This window comes from Leptodactylus fuscus, chromosome 2 (assembly GCF_031893055.1).
Source record: "Leptodactylus fuscus isolate aLepFus1 chromosome 2, aLepFus1.hap2, whole genome shotgun sequence".
NCBI classification, from domain to species: domain Eukaryota; kingdom Metazoa; phylum Chordata; class Amphibia; order Anura; family Leptodactylidae; genus Leptodactylus; species Leptodactylus fuscus.
In genome coordinates this window covers 125,253,237-125,271,343 of record NC_134266.1, presented here as the reverse complement: position 1 = coordinate 125,271,343, position 18,107 = coordinate 125,253,237, and the positions used below count along the sequence as shown (strand labels likewise).

General features: G+C 39.7%; 1 protein-coding gene across 1 annotated transcript in view; it reads right to left on the bottom strand.

Annotated features, from left to right (window-relative positions):
- The window catches only part of RSPO1 (R-spondin 1), a 126,261-nt gene that overhangs the window by 42,430 nt on the left and 65,724 nt on the right, over nt 1-18,107 (bottom strand). Inside the window, exon 2 of the mRNA XM_075264578.1 lies at nt 370-715. Within this exon, the coding sequence (XP_075120679.1) occupies nt 370-460 (91 nt within the window). The 5' untranslated portion in view covers nt 461-715. The remainder of the gene's footprint in view (nt 1-369; nt 716-18,107) is intronic.

Sequence of the window (18,107 nt, the reverse complement as noted above, 5' to 3'; positions counted from 1 at the left end):
AAAGTGAATAAATAAATAAATGGCATTCTAGTCTTCTGAATTATTAAAGAGTTTTTCCATGAAACAAGTTATTTCCTAGACATAGGATAGGGGGTAACCTGTAGATCAGTGAGGGGCTGACCCCAAGGGCAGCATAATGCTCTATTCTGAAAGTACTGGTTGTCAGGCATTGTGCACATTGCTCCATTCATTCTAATAGCAGCACTGAAGATAACACAAACGTCCATCAATATCCCTTATCCTATGGAGAAGAAATGACTTGCTTTGTAGGAAACACCATTAATACTATCTTACATGTAATGCTTGTGAAATGGGGATATTGAAGTACTGCCTGTGTTCAGAGCCAGGATTGATGGGACTTGTACTTACTTCTCCTGTGTCTCCTCCCCTTCACAACCTTGCTGCTGTCTGCAATATCCATCAAGATCAAGACAAGCACAGCGAACAGTCCAAACTGCATAGTAACTCTCCAGCACTGAGTGCATGCAAAGCCGGCTGATTGGAGGGAGTTTGTGTCACCCTTGGTTTGGTTTTAGTATCTGCTGAGTCTGATGACAAGTGCAAGTCTGTACATGCCTGGTACAAGGAAAAATCGGAAATTCATATTATCTGCTCCATGAACTTTAAGTGGCAGGTAGTTCTTCTGACATTCTGAATTTGGATTGCGTTCCATTTATGTTGTCACTGAAGGCACTTCATGAATCTTCTTGGGTACCTGCAGATGACACAGCAATGAGGATATGTTGAAAAAAAAGCTGCAAAGAGTTGTCTTCTACTATTTATAGATCACACACAGTACTCTACATTTATCATATGGTTTCTTTTCACATATATGTCATTGAATGGGACACATCAATGAATCCCTATGGATGCAAATTCATGAATAACATCTTAATTTCAAGTCTATATTTAAGACAGTATTAATAAATCTGCTACAATGTCTGCACTTTTTATTTAGAAATAAGTCCCAAATGGGAAAATTCATCACAAGTAGGGCAGGAAGACGCTGCTTTATCTTAGAAAGATAAAGGCCTGAAGCTATATAAAAAGTGTTTCCATAATATTTCAAGTCCCAGGCTTTCTTTAAATGGGTTTCGATCCATGGTGGTAAACCTATAACACGCATGCCAGAGGTGGCACTCAGAGCCCTCTCTGTGAGCAACCATCTATGGAACAGATTATACTGTGTGGGGGCCACTGTGGAGCATATTGTACTTTGTGGAGGCCATCGTGGAGCACATTGAACTGTGTAGGAGCCTTTCACTATTTATATCACACAGAATCTGTTTTATAGCAGATAAGTGATATTATTACAGGCTGTAATAACATTGCACAGTCACTATAAAACAGATCCTGTGTGATATAAATAGTGAACATTAATTGTTCAAAATTATGCCAAATGCAAACTTTTACCTTTCAGTGCAAAGTTGTTTTGTATCATTGAACGCTCTGTAAAGCCCCATTCACATGACCTTATTTTGTGGCTCCGTAATTGTTGATCCGCACAGTATTAAGGTTAAATTGCTGTGTTGGGAGTGTGCGATAATTTAGTGGGTTTTGAGTTGCAGTTTGGGCACTCGGTCTCTAAAAGGTTCCCCATCACTGGTTTAGATCATCAATATGTGAACTGCAAACCTGCAACCCAAAACCCACTAATTTATCACAAAGTGCCAGCATGGCAATTCAAACTTAATAATGTGCAGATCCACAATTGCACACAATTACAGACCTGCAAAATATGGTCATACGAAAGGGTCTTTATAGAGCTTTCTGCTCCACTGTGACCCCCATAAGTCCAATCTGCTTCAAAGTGACTCCCACACAGTACAATCTGCTCCACAGTGGGCCCACACAGTACAATCAGCTCCACAGTGGGTCCCACACAGTACAATCAGCTCCACAGTGGCCCTCACACACTATAATCTGCTACACAGTGGTCCCCACACAGTACAATTTGCTCCATGGTGGCCCACACACAGTATAATCTGTTCCATTGATGATTGCCCAAAGAGAGGGCTCTGAGTGCCACCTCTGGCACCCGTGCCATAGGTTTGCATTCATAGCTATAGGGGATGCAGTGTTAACTAGATGCTACCAGGCCCTTAACCCGGAAGGGACCCCAATTGTCCATTTGCCACATACAATATACGACTATTCTAAAAGCATAAGGTAGGTGGGTGCCCTATTACATATTTTATATTGGGTCTCAGGAATTTCAAGTTACATCTCAGGGTAGGTTATCAGTATGTAACATCTTGTTGACAGATCAGAATTAATTAGTTATGAATATAATCGAGGTAAAATCTCACGTACATTATATGTGAATATGGACATTACAGTTTGGATCGGAACTTAACAGCTTAACATTAAAAAAAAATGTATAGAATAAAAAATTGAAAACACAGCTATGTGTATATAACTGTCGCAGAGACAAATATTTGATGAGCAAATGGAAGCTGTCATTGTAAATGCAATCTGATGTTTGAGATCAGAGTAGTAGGATCTTCCTCCCTGTGACCAGTAGATGTCAGTACAGGGCAATAAAGTGATAAAAGTGACAATGATCGTAGGGCCACTGTAAAGAACAAATTCTACGGTTTTACCTAGACTCCCTTTTAAATCCATGCATACATTTTTATACGGTTGGGGCTCTATTTTTCTATTTTTCTCTATCATGGACAGATACCCTGTCTGTGACAAGCAAAACAACTTTTTTGTTTTGTTTAATTTTCTACATTATGTCTCTGGGTCTGTAAAAAGCACTTACACATGGACGTCACCTGTTTTTTTCCATAAACCCATAGATATTCATTGGTGTGACACATCTGTGATACATCAGCATCAGTGAAAAAGACAAAAGCACGTGCTTCCATTTTTAATTTGTGGACCTATTTTAAAAGCTGAAAACCTTGTAGGGTTATCTTGTTCATTGGTGTCAACAGTCAAGGGTGGATTAAGACTCCCATGGGCTCTGGGCAGTATGAAGATTGTGGGCCCCCTACCAGGCAAGTTTCATTGGACTTCTCATTCTCAGTGTTAGCTTCAGTTTATACATTACACATTACAGAATGTGCCTGGGGTGCTGCCAAACCCAGGGACCAGAGGAGTGTAGTTGAAGGCAATATTATTCTTAATGGCCATGGAGTACCGGAGGGAAGGACTTCATTGTGAAAGACTAGCAGGCTCCCTTACTATGCAGGGAGTAAGCACCACCCACACTATGATGCTGCCCTTTGCATATGGGAAGTCTATATGCATTTGTATATTTATGGCTACATATACAATTTTACTGCCAATGCAGGCCACTCCTAAGTTTTATAAACTTGGCAAAATTGGTGAGAAATTACGATGGCCATGGGCCCCTCAGGAGTCCCAAAAAGGCCATATTATAATCCTGTCAACAGTATATTGAAAATTATGTGATCAAGGAAAAAATCCTGCAAATAGGAATCATATGGACATAAACAACTTGTTGATGAAAGGGATCAAAGGAGGATGTCAAGAATCATTCTGATGAGCAGGCAGGTCACGGTCAAGTCATTGCAGCTGAATATAACACTGGCTCTGCTACTAATGTGTTCAAAAGCACAACTCAGTGTTCCATAACATGGATGTGCACCGGGCTAATAGGAGCTGCAGAAATACACAAGCAACATCAATCGATGAACCCTACCTGCTGGGTATCAATAATGGAGGGGGACTTATGTTTTCTTGGTACACTTTGGTACTGTAATACCTGTGGATGATACATATGTGTGCAATGATAAATAGCGACAATGTTCAATTTGCAAAATTAGTATTGTATGGGTGCTCTAAGGCTATATGTATGTGCCTAGTCCTTGGTAAAATATCGCAGTATGCACTTGGATGAAATAAGTGCTGCCCGCGCCTCCATGGACCCATTCACTTCATAAGGTAAAGGATTTGCCCTGAGTTTTGCTCCATGTTCACTGCTGCATACTCAGGCCTATGATAATACACAGGCATCTGTATGGAGCCATAGAGACGAATGATGGGAAAAACATGACTAGGACACCAATCAGTGTATATATCAAGGAGAGTAAGAAGTAAGACCTCACTCAGTAATGGCAATACTTATCTCTTTAATCTACATGGTTTACCAATGAGCACTTTACTAGACCCTAGTAGTGAGAGGCAGAAGAGAAGCGAAATTCACGAATATAGTATGCAGAAGTATATGTTTTGTATTAATAATTTTATGCAACACTACTAGATACTTTCAAGACTAGCAAATGTTAAATAACTGCAAAGTATACTCTACTGATTATAACTTGATAGACCTTACTTTGTAACAATATATGTAAAACGTAATTTTGTAATATAAAAGGTTACTATTTTGAAATACAAACCAAGATTTACAACAATCCAGGCGTACCATCTGTGACTCCTGGGGTATAAGGACCATGCCGCTCACAGTAGTAATTAAGGGTGCTGTGGGGGCTGCTGCAGGCACTTACAGAGCACTAAACTGAAATTACAGTCAAGGCTGGTGTTAAAAGGTCGGTGTTACATCTCTGTAACTGGTGCATCTATATTTCTTGCACTAAGGCTTCTAAATGGCAGTTAGCCATCACCGTGTTTCCCAAAATGTGGTTAGCTTACAACCCTTACTGTATAGAACCAGTTATAGAGAATACAAACACCAGGACTAAGTTCACAATTGAAAAAGTCCATATACTAAATATACTTGTTCAGGCATTATTGGAGCTATAGATAGTGATGGCGTCAGTGAAAATGGAGAATTGATCCAACACCAGGGAATGAAAGTATATTGATGTCCATGACAGTAAACAGCATGTAGGCACAGAAATCCGGCACAGTGGAAGGAAAAGGACCCCCCCTGAGTGGCGGTCACCACCAGTGTAGCAGTACCCCTCTTCTCTGGTCCAAAATAGAAGGAATCTCTTGAGGAGGGTATTAGCATTCTCCACAGACTCCCATGATTTTTTTTTTTTTTTTGGAATGAAGCCCTTACAGTTCACTTTTTTCTCACTTTTCTTTGTCTCTAAGATCTCCTTCGCCTCATATGTGTCTCGTGGCCAGTACTAAAACAGAAGTCCTAGAAAATCTAGGATTACTGGTTTGAGGAGAAAGAAATGGTTAAAAAAAATAGAAAGATGGAGAGTGTGTGTGGAAGATGCAGCTTTTAGAACAAAGTTAATCTATCTTAAACCTTTCATAGACCAATGAAATGTGGAGCAAATTTATATGTAGAGACCTTCATCAAAATGTCTATAGAACACCCGGTCACTTGGAGAAGACTAGGGTCTTCTGCTCTGCATACTTTTTAATGCAGGTAGCAGCTTGGATCAGAGCTGATTCTATTTGCTGCCAAATGTGTAGAAAATTCCAATACACAGAATTAATGGTTGGTATCATAGAAGAAGAATTTGGGGCAAGGAGAGGAATCCTAGGATGAAGACCATATATAATGTGAAAAGTGGTGCCAGTGGACTCTCCAGATTGATTATTGTAAGAAAACTAAGCCTAAGGAATTAAACTGAGGATCATAAACCAATGAGAAGTCCAGTTTTATATCCAAAAGACCGCAGAGAGATGTCCAGAATCTTGAGATGAATGTAAACTTTCCATCAGAGACAATGTGTTGCAGAAGACCATAAACACAGAAGGCCCATACTGAATGAATAGATTGGCCAAAACGGACAAAAAAACTGCCGAGGAGGAGAGCGGGAAGATTTGGTAGAGATCCACAATGACAAGTGCAAATTCTACTACTACTACTAGTTCTACCAGCCTCCAGGTTCCCTTCAATGGGTTATTTCATAGGCAGATTTTCATCTGAATGCAGAACATCCACTTGTAGCACTAGATATTCCATGATGGACTAAACAAGCCACCAGCAAGGATTTTTCCAGACGGATGGTAGGTTTCTGATGACTACAAATCAAGTCCTAGTGAATGAAATTGCCCACAGAACTGGAATTCAGATAAGCACAGACAGTGATGTTTTTTTTTTTTTTTTTTTAACCACAGACTAGGGTCATAGGGTCGTAGGGGCATAGCTAGGGTGCAGTCATGTTTGAGGAGAATAGGGGACTGGTCTGGCCTCACTGATATTAGATGATGAAGCAGACAACTACACAGTTACAAATCACTGAATTGCAAATGTGCCAGACAGGCTAAAACACTTACACACAGTCTTTTGTAAGAGTGCCGGGAGGTTACAACATCATCCTCATCCCTAAATAAAGTCCCTTCACCTGATAAGTACAACTCCCCCATTCTGCTGTGATCTCTGCCCTTTCCAGATGTAAAAATACCACCCAGCTGAAGGCTACTGATGCCTCTGTTCTCCTCCATACTTCTAAAGTACATGCTTTCTGTGTCGTTGTGTCTCTATTGTTGTTATTTTTCTTGGAAATCCACTTATTTAGACCCCAACCAATGATTCATTGTTTATAATATATAGATCTCACTTTATAATATTAATTTCATTCAGACATACATTGATCCATCTATATATGTTTTTTATATGCACACAGTCTGGGAACACATACAGCATTGCCTGTGCCTATCACATTCTGATTTTAATTGGTGGGGGGCCATCTTTAGGTGACCCCATCAATCTTGAGAACGCAAGGGGGGGGGGGGGGTGTTAAAAGAGGCCTTTGGAAGGAAGGCACCAGTCTTGGAAACTTATTTTTATGATCAACTTCTCTGGAATGCTCTCTGAAGTGTAAGTTAATATGAGAGGCTAGAGCAGTACCGAATCCCAGTATCTTGTAGAAATGCTTCTACGGTTTCCAAGTATGGATGTGTTATTCAGCTAAGTTACAGTTTTAATCATATGTAAATTACAATCCCAGGAAAGGGAATTTTCCATCATTGAATATGAATTAAAGAGCAAATGGCATGAAAATGGGGTTCCAAAGCTGAATAACAGAGGCATATTTGGAAACTGTAGAATCGTCTATACTAGGTACTGTGATTAGGTTTATATCTAATTTACTGCTGACAGACATCTCTTTAAGGCATCCAAGGAGGTAGGAAGATGTGTACCAGCAAATCATTTTTAGTAAGACCAGATAGACCTTCCCAACATGTTGCCACCGATGCTTCCTTGTTCCAGGCTAGCTCAGCAACCTATTTGTGAAAATGAATGGTGTATTGACTAGCAGTCAAGAGGAACAGAGAAGACGCTGCAGAGAAAGTTCTTCAATAATGGAGAAGAAGATTGTCAAGAATAGTTGCATATTAGAAGTCTGACGTCTCCCTCATTCCCATAGTGGGTTGGCCCAAGAGAGCACCAAACTGCAGAGAGATGATAACACCTTTGCCTGATCAGAAGTAAACTGACGTGTCAGCATTGATTTCAAAATACACTGCTTGCTTTTGGGTCTCCGTGACATTACTCGGCTGCAATAATATCCTTTTATGCAAATGGTTATTCACATAAATGATTTCTTTTATGGTCTGTTTTAACAGACCATCAAGAAACCCATTAAATGCAAAATGGTTGTGATGTCCATGTCCAGAGTTGTAATCAGGCAGAAAGTCCGGCCAGAGAGCAAGGGTTTGAAGGTCATTGGTAAAGCCAGTGTCAGATAAAGGAAATCAGCAAAATTATGTCAGGATAATAGACGGAGTTAAAAACAAGCCAAAGTCAAAATACGGAGAGACTAACAGAACACAGTAGAAGAACAACATCACAGAACTAGCAAAGTAGAAACCTTTCTTGTTCAGGTGCCAGGTACTCAGTGGGACTGATATGTTTTGGGCATCAGGGCTCAAAAAAGGATTAATGTGCATGTGCTGGCCTTTTAAGAATCATCAGGACCCTACAAGACCCAAGAAAATAGTCAGAGGGAGGAGAAGAATGTGGAGGAGGATCTGAACACTAGTGGGGAACAGAGGTACATTGGTTGGGCACCTTTGCCCTCCAGGAGAGACAGTATACTTGCAGGCACAAATTGCTGGCATAGTGGAGGGAAGAGGGTGCTAGAGGAAAGTAACCTGGCAGCAGGGACCACAGGAATTGTATGTACTGACTAGGGTTGAGCGATCGGGATCGGGAAAGATAGGATCCCGATCGTCAATCGAGCAAATTTCGCGATCGGGATCGGCTGGAAAATTATTGAAAATCGGATTTTGAAATCTCAAGATTAGCTCAACCCTACTGTATATATAATATACAATTAGGCTTGAGCGATCGGGATCAGGAAAGATCGGATCCTGATCGGTGATCGAGCAAATTTCACAATCGCGATTGGCTGGAAAATGATCGGATTTTAAAATCGGTCCTGAAATCTCAAGATCGGCTCAACCCTAGTGCTGACAGCATTGCATCTATCATATTGAAATTTGTAATAATTGTATGCAATTGTAATTGTTACAGGCCACATTGTGATAAACGTACAACTATTTTTTTTACAGTAAAATATAGTTGTGATAAAATTTTCTTGAATACTTTTTTTTAATGCTGTTGTGCATTTTTAAAATGTCTGGATTAATTTTATTAAGACTGATTTTATTAAAATGTTAAGTACAAAAGCAGGCAGGTGGATTCAATAGTACTATAAAATCAGAGCTTTTACTCTTCCAGGCGTCAGTGGCCTTCACCACACAACCGTTGTAGAACTATAACTCCCAGCATGAACACTTGCATGGCTGTTCTTGGAATTCCCATAAATGTGAATCGATGATGTTGGGAATTGTAGTTTTAGAACAGCTGGAGGGCTGATGGTTTCTGACCTTATACTGTGCATTTAAAGAGGAATGATTTTCAAAGCCCTTAATATATAGCTTTTAAGACACCAATCTTGTTCTTGACCATTGTTTTTATGCACAATAACTTAGCAACAAATAAGATAGGTTCAATCGTTCACATTTTATGCATTTTAGTAATGAGAAAAGATATGGTATACTATCATGGGCGAGGTACTCGTCTAGTATCTGTTAATGAATCTAGTGTAGGGAAAGAATACATCAATAAATAGTAATAATCCACTCAACAAAGTTTTCACCCATTATCAAGTAACATAACTTTTTATGTTGTGTTCCTTGATGTCCCTTGATTCCTATCCAACACAATCAGAAGGAAACCATTCTCAGCAGGAGAGCATGGGGTCTGGAACAGCCGCCCAATCAATTCCAGGAAACAGCTTAACATTCAGCACTCCAAGAAATGACTTAACAACTCATTCTTTTATGTGAACATTTGGACATCTAAGTGTAGCTCTTGCCCTCTTTCATCTCTATAAATATATTTTAAAGCATCTACACTATAAACCTTGACAGCTTTAGTGATACCACACCATCGATTATGGTGAAGCATTTGCTGCTTTTGCCTGTAATTTGTATCCATATTTCCAGAGTTACTGTATTTTATTATGTATATTAGAAGCACAATTTTGGCAAATTCTCAAAATTAAATCTAGACTATCTAGAGCAGGGGTCCCCAACCGCCGATCCGCGGACCAGTACCGGGCCGCGGGGCATGTTCCACCGGTCCGCGTACCAACGCTTGGTGACACTTGGTTGTTGCTCATCGGGATAAGGTGAGCAAAGTGCGGGGTTGAGCCGGTACCCGCTGTATGTCCGGGATTTTAGTACTATGCAGGACATGCAGCGGGTCTTGGCTCCACCCCGCACTCGCCTACCAAACTTTGGGCAACTACATTACACGTCACTTGTCCCTGTAAAGTGTAATGTAGCTGTAGTGAAGTTAATAGCACTGATTCTGCCTTCTGGTGACTTGAGTCACATTAAATATAATAAAAATTATATAGTTTGCACTTTCTCTTGTGTTTTCATATGTACATGATTCTAATCTACACCACCATGCTTAACCCTGCCCCCAACCACTCCCATTCCCCGCCCCATCCACACTCCTTCCTGCCCCCACCGGGCCATAGAAAAATTGTTTTGCTGAAAACTGGTCCCTGATCTAGAGTATAGCTAGTGATATAAACCTATATGTTTTTACTGGTTCCAATTATATTCTTAGTCATTTATTCTAGAATTGCAGCAGCAAAAAAAAATTGGGTATGGTAAAATGACTGAAATTGGTTTAATAACTAACCTAACTATTAGAATAAACCATAACTTGGCAAATCATAACTGAACTCCTCTTCAGTTCATTAGTCTCACTAAAATGTAATTGCTCTTATAGTCAGGAATCCCCGGCTATGCTGGTGAAAAAAAAAATGCTTTCCTCTTGGCGTGGAAGATGTCACCTTGTTACGGTTGGTACAGAAAGAAGGCTGTGGAATCGTTTGTAAGAGCCAAGCAAGGCAAGGGCTTTAGTCACTGCTTGCCAAGAGGTGACAGGGCAAGAGTAGCAAACGGAATGAAAATCTAGCTATGACACTGACATTAGGTGAAACAGAAGAATAAGAACAAACACAATTCTGCTGTAGTAGTATATGAGACATTGGCCATGTCGTGTTGACAAGATGATTCTACTTAGTCATAGATGCTTTGTCGAAGTGAATTTTATTCAGCATGTGGTTTCAGAGTAACCATGTCATCGCAGTCCAAGAGGAGATTTAGGTTAGTTTAGGCAACACAATAATATGAAATATATATTTTTTAATAAACTAATAGTGCATACATTTGTGCAGCACATTATGAATAAATTACAAAGCAGCCTTTGTTTCTGCAATATTTCTCTGGAATGTGTCTTATTAATGAAATGCTGTAGAACAAAATTTCATGTACATGACACATGAAAAAGTTAAAAAGACATCCAAATAAAACACTAGAGGAGCCAGTCTTCGGGCTATGTGTTTAAGTGGCCTTCAACCTGTTATTGCAGGGTAAACAAACTTGACATCCTCTAAATGTTTCATCATTGGGTATCCATATGTATATATATATATATATATATATATATATATATATATATATATATATATACACACACACACATTTATATCTGCAAACAAATGTACCAGCACTCAGGAGCTGAGCAGCCACCATAGTAGCCACGTCTCTGCTGTACTATACAGCAGACACCTGCCACTAAAGCCTCCACTGATTGCCGGCGTTAAGGCCCCTATCACCTCGGTCAAAGCTGACTGAGGTACCATTTTCCTGGTGGTGCATGGGAATCATCATTTTAAGTAAGATTGCCGGTTCCCAGAACTAAATTTGGGGCTGGTGATCCATTGCCATGACAGCTGGGAACCTATTGAATGCTGGAATATTTCTATGCTTTATGCAGTCTGCTATACAAATGACGGTATTTTGCAATGCATTGTAATGCATTGCATTAGTGATCAAATTCCCTGTGATACAAGACCTTTAGGGGGTGTAAAAATTAACAATATACAAAAATTAACAATATAAAAAAAAGTAAAAAAAAAAATAAAAAATACATATACACTGTATATGAAATTAAAAATTCAAATCACTCCCCTTTTCCTGGAATACCTATAAAAGTAGAAAATTACAGGGAAACAAATACAGTTTAGGTATCCCAGTGTCCGAAAATGCCTAGTTTATAAACTTCAAAAAATATTTTTCCTGTATGGGAAAAAAATCCGCCAATGTGCTGTGTCTTCGCTGTTTTGCCTCTGATAAAAATTTTTTAATAAAAAGCAATTGGGCAATAGACATTCCCCAAAATTATATAACTAAAAAGTACATCTGGTTCTGCAAAAAAAAGTTACTCTATGTACCCCAGTACACGGAAATATAAAATAGTTACGATTGTCATAATATGGCGACTTTGAGAAAAAAAAAAAAAAAAAATTTTTGAAAAGTTTTGGATTTTTGTTATTGGGTAAAAATGTTAATAAAATTATATAAATTTGGTATCATGTCATTTTGGCTGCACAGCAAGCATTGTAAAAACGAAGCCTGTAAGAAAGTCGCACAAATGCACTTTTTATCCAATTCAAAATCCAAAACCACATTATAATAAATCTGAAATGTTGAGTCCAGCATTCTGATCTTCAGCATTCTCAAAGGTAACCTGTCACATCCAGTGCATCCTTCACTGCCAAGAAAGGGGATGCTCCTGTCCTATCGTCGCTACTCTCTATGCTGGGCATCATAACACATGCCGCCAGTGTCCATAGTAACATTTACATACATAGCACTGCGGATTATAACAAAAGCAATATACTACATCAAGACAACATCATTAATGGCCCAAGCAATATTTAACATAAATGCATGTTATAGAGCAGGAGGAACTTTCATGGATGTCATTCTTTCTATGATTAGGAGGAATGATTGAGTGACGTGGGCGATCTTGATAGTGATTGACAGCTATCTATGTATGCACAATCATAGAGGAGAGGCTGTCATTCACTGCTTGGACCAACCACTGGACTCCATTATTTCTTCTAAAGATAGAAAGAACTGAAAAATAGACAAACTAAATTTATATTGAATATTTTCCCACAAACTATATATCAATCTGCTCACCTCCTCCTGCTCTATAACATGATGCCTGCAGATTAAACTGTATTTTCATGTTGACAGCTTCCCTTTAACCCTTTCACTGCCAAGGGTCTCTGGAAATTTTGCACCTCCAGTAGCCAGAGCAATTTTCACAGTTTTGAGATGGACAAATCAAACCTAAAGTGCAACATTAAAAAATAATCCACCCCCCCCCCCATACCTATATATTTTCTTAAAGTAGACACCTGCAGCATTGTCAGAATGCCACTTGGTACTGTATACGAACAGGCACCTTCATGCAATTTTGATTTAACCCCTTAGCGACCCTTGACGTAACTGTACGTCATGGGTCGCATGGGGATGTATGGAGCGAGCTCACACGCTGAGCTCGCTCCATACACGGCAGATGCCGGCTGTATAATACAGCCAGGACCTGCCAATAACAGCAGCGGTCGGTGCCCGAGCCGATCGCTGCTGTTAACCCTTTACACACTGCGGTCAAACGTGACCGCAGTGTGTAAACGGCGCCGGCGGCATGGGCGCCGCCATGTTTCGCCGATCGCCGCCCTCCTGAACGTCACATGAGGGCGGTGATCGGTTGCTATGACAGCCGGAAGCCTATTGAAGGCTTCCAGGCTTGTCTCTGCACTAGATCTATTAGACGATGCCAGAGGCATCGTCTAATAGAAGTGCTGGGATTCTGCTATTCACTGCAGTACTGTAGTATTGCAGTGAATAGTATGAGCGATCAGACCCCCTAGGTTTCAAGGTACCTAAGGGGTCTGATCATAAATGTAACAGAAGAAAAAAAAAAGTTTTTAAAAGTATTAAAAAAATAAAAAAAATATAAAAGTTCAAATCACCCCCCTTTCCCTAGATTAGCTATAAAAGTAATTAAAGAACATTAAACATAAACATATTAGGTATCCCCGCGCTCCAAAATGCCCGAACTATTAGAATATTAAAACATTTATCCCGTACTGCGAACGGCGTAGCGGCAAAAAAAATAAAAACCGCCAAAAAGCGTTTTTTTCAACACTTTGCCTCCTATAAAAAATTGAATAAAAAGTGATCAAACCATCAGATCTTTCCCCAAATGGTATCAATAGAAACGTCATCTTGTCCCGCATAAAAAGACACCACAACCAGCTCCATACATGGAAATATGAAAAAGTTACAGGTGTTAGAACATGATGACACAAATTTTTTTTTCTATTTTGCAAAGTTTATCATTTTTTTTAAAAGTATCAAAACATTTCAAATACTATATAAATTTGGTATCACCGCGTTCGTACTGACACGTAGAACACAGGTAACATGTCATTTGTACCAAACAGTGAACGCTGTAAAAATTAAACCCATAAGAAAATGGCGCAAATGCATTTTTTCTCCAATTGCACCTCATTCTGAATTTTTTTCCAGCTTCCCAGTACATTGCACAGCATATTGAATGATGCCATTACAAAGTACAATTTGTCCCGCAAACAATAAGCCATCATGTGACTCTGTGAACTGAAAAATGAAAAAGTTATGGCTCTTGAAATGTGAGGAGGGAAAAACGAAAATGCGAAACCAAAAAATGGCCGGGTCCTTAAGGGGTTAAAGTGAATGTTTTATGAAAAAATGCAAATAAATGAATATTAGTTGTTAGAGGTGGAAACCAAACAATAAATTATATGCACAAAACCTCCTAAAAGTAAGAGATCAACATGTGCAGAGTTCATTCATACCATTAAGGCCTACACCCGCATGCACATATCTTCAGAAAATCACTAGAACTGGAAGGAACAAAAATCTGCTTTGAAGCTGGAAATGTTAAAAAAGTATCATCCTATAAAATGTAGGGAGTACACACCATGAAAAGTAAGTGAACCCCTAAAACCCTATATAACCTGAAGATTACAAATGTCTTAATGGGTCATCGATAGCCACATCCACCTTCATGCAACTTTGTGACAAACACAAAACAATTTTGTGACCACACCAAATTTTTTTTGAAAAAATGCACTAAAACACATATTTGCACCTAAAACTCATGTTCAATCTCAGATTCATATACAAAATTTTTTTAAAAATAATAGCTTAAGGTGTATACAATGTATATATATATTATATGTACCTCAAACGTCAACTACTACAAGAGCTCGGACTCCCAAAAACACTAATACAGAAGATCGACAGGATTTTGCTATACTATACTGCACCTAGCAAACTGTGACACCAAAATCTAACTTTTTTGAGATTGCACAGCATACCGTATGTAAAAACACAACTTAATGTTTCATATATACAACCACCTTCATGCAACTTTGCAGCAAAAATTGCACACAAATTCAAGTTTGCCACTAAAGTGTGACTCAAGCAATCCTTTTCTGCAAACAAAATGTACTTTCTAAAAAACTGCAATATGTGAGGAGTTCATACATACCACACATGTATATATTTACAGGGGCGGGTGTTAAAGAAACGCCAAAATTGCAGAAATGCACCAACCCATTTTGTGCATGCAAATTGAATAGAACTTTACATAAAAATGTTATTTTCCATCCCCCTATAAAATTTTTAGCAACCTATACATTCATGTCTAGTGATAATCGTTATTACTATTATTTTAGCATGTAACGGACATTGCTAGAGATGTATTTTACTCTAGAAAGCTCAGGTATAGACAGGACAAGGATTGGGTGAAATATAAACTTTATTCATGACTTTGTGTATATGTTGTGTAAGTGTTTGGTGCGACTTTTTTTTGGCACTGTCACCTAGACAATGGTAAATGTCTGGGTGACAGAGCCAATAAACTCCCTGGTTATGTTCAGAGGGTATTACATAAGAATTCCCCACTAGTAAGGCTATTGGGAATTACATTATACCTGTATTTGACAATCAGAGTGCAAATGTACAGTACGCGCTCTGATTGATAGGAGGGGGAAATAGGGACTGAAGCCCCTTTCCCCCCCTCCTGGGGTCACATACAGGTTGCGCACAAAGATCAGATTGTTTCTCTGTCTCTCTGCACGCTGCAGGCTGTTCCTCCCCTCTCCCCTTCCTGTTGCAGTTCACTGATGCTTCCCGAGATGGGGGGGGCACTTTAAAGTCCTGTATCTCAGGACTCATTTGGGCTATGAAGATAATTTTCGATTCAGTTTTAAGATGAGAATCTCATCTTTAAAATGATACCCAGTTTTTCATAATAGTCCTTACAGATTTTGAGCGAACCGCTGTTAAAAATGCTATCGGGAATTGAGATCTTCCATGGGATCTCAATCCCAAATAGCGTTTTAATTTTTCCAAGATCCAATTAGGATACCCACAATTGTGAAATTTAACACACATCTCATCATTAACATTGGACTTAATCATGCTGGCTAGTCAATTTGCTTTTTACCTTCACTATAACCCCTTTATGCCTCTCTTATATGCAAACTTAACCCACCTGGCTTGACATGGATATAGCAGCTGGCACCACAAGAGGCAGCGTCACCTACTGTATCCACAGCATATTAAGATTCTATTGGCTAATGCTTGATGTGCTGGTGTCACCACTGAGGCCCAATCACAGTCCTTAGCAGTGACCTTGGGCATATGATATCACCGGAATGCATCAGACATCACCGTGGAGGCAGAGAAAGAGCACCAGATGCCTCAAGGAACAGAACAGAAGGTGAGTATAAATGATTTTTATTTTGGTTATTCCCCCTGGGCCTCCTCTCAGAGGTTTGAAGACACTCCAGAGTATAATAATTTGCCACAATGCACATCGGGGGGGGGGGGGGACATTTTCTTTCATCCATGCCAAATCCCAAATTATTCAATTCCATTAAAAATTGATCAATTTGAATTATTCTGATCAAATCTGGTTTGTTTTACGAACCAATTTACCTATCTCTAGAAGTCAGTTTTTCTGTAGAAGTCTATGTGACTCAATTCAAGGCTCTTATAGACTAGCATAAAGAAAGTGATCTCCTGTCTGCCCAAAGGGCACATGCGAATCGGCAGATTGCGAATCCCATAACTCAGTGGGAGATCCAAACGGAAATTCTACAAGTACTGAATATTACGCTAAAATGGTTACCATTAGAGATGACTGAATACCATTCGATCGAGTAGGTATTCGATCGAAAAATTAAGTATTCGACATATTCGATTTCGATCGAATACCACACGGTAAACACAGTAAAAAAATTTTTGCACCAGTAACTGTGCAGGGAAGGTGTGACAGGAAGCAGGCTAAATCAGGTGACCTCCGATTTATAAGAATAGTGTTAGCAATATTCGTGTCAGATGCGGTTTGGTGAGATAGGGAGAGACATTGTGCTGAGGGTCAGAGAGAATTTAGCTACTGCTATGCAGGAAAAAATGAATCAACAGCTCTTTTAAGAGCTACACTGCAGGAAGAGTGTATATACTCAACCTGTCAAAATTTCACAAAAGCCCTGACGAGGCCCAAGCACCAGGACCCGATGTTACAGTGGATAGCAGATATTGCTTCCAGCGGCATTTGCACCAGCCAGTCAGCCACTACCTCCAGGCATGTAGTAACACAACAGTCTGCCTCTCCTGGCAATGTAGTGGCTGTAGACCCACAACCAGCATGTTCCGTCCTCAGTGCCAATAATGAGACACAGTTCCATGTTTCTGTGCCAGCTCACAAGTTCCTCATCCTCCTCCTCCTCGTCCTCCTCCTCCAACACCACCACCATCATGGTTAAAAAATAATTAAAATAACCCCATTAAGGCTCACTCCAAGGGCCTTACAAATAATTTTTTAGGGCTCACCCCAAGGGCCTGAAAATTAATGTTTTAGGGCTCACCCCTCTGATGGTTAAAGGCTCAATTCATCCAAAGGGCCTAAAGCACTGCTGGTTAAAGGCTCAACTCACCCCAAGGGCCAAAAACTAAAACACTGCTGGTACAAGGCTCAAGTCACCTCAAGGGCCAAAAACACTGCTGGTGCAAGGCTCAACTCACCCCAAGGGCTGGTTAAAGGCTCAATCCTCCCTAAGGATAGACGTTATCCCCACAATCTGGTCTCTCAGCCTCTCACTTAAACCAAATCAATTCTCTCTAGGCTGCGCTGATGAAGTCCAAAGAGACAGAAATGGTGCCGTCCGTAGCTGAGAAATTGATTTGGTTATAACCTCGCATCATGCAGTAAAGGCTTCTGGGAAGTCGGGCATGGTGTTCAGGGTGCTTGCTATAGAGGGCAGCATAACAGAGGCACTGTCTCCCTGTTTACATCTTGGGAGACAGATTTGCATATTATTCCCATGTTCACTATTGTTAGTAATTGCAGTCGCATTGCAACTTCTAGTGTGTCATCACTGCAACTTTTGATTGCAAAACCCCCCACTTATGTTAGCTAAGGAATCACAGGGAGACCCGGCAACATCGGTCTCATGACGAAAGCTGCTTCCAAAGTTGCCGAGTAGACCTGATGTTAAGTTTGGCTATCTTCATATTCTGTATGCTGACAACTAATAAAATAGATACTAAAATATTTTCAGATAGATCGTTCATAAAACACTAAAAATTTCTTGTTTAAAGCAATTTTATGTCTGGCAAGTTGACCGCAGACTTGATATCCAAGTAACTTTAAAGTATGTAAGCTCACTCCAGTTGTAGAAAAAAAAACAAAAAAAAAACAAATCTGTCCAAAACACATAAAGTGTTGAGAAAGAAGACACTCTATAAATCTTAGAGAACTCAATCAT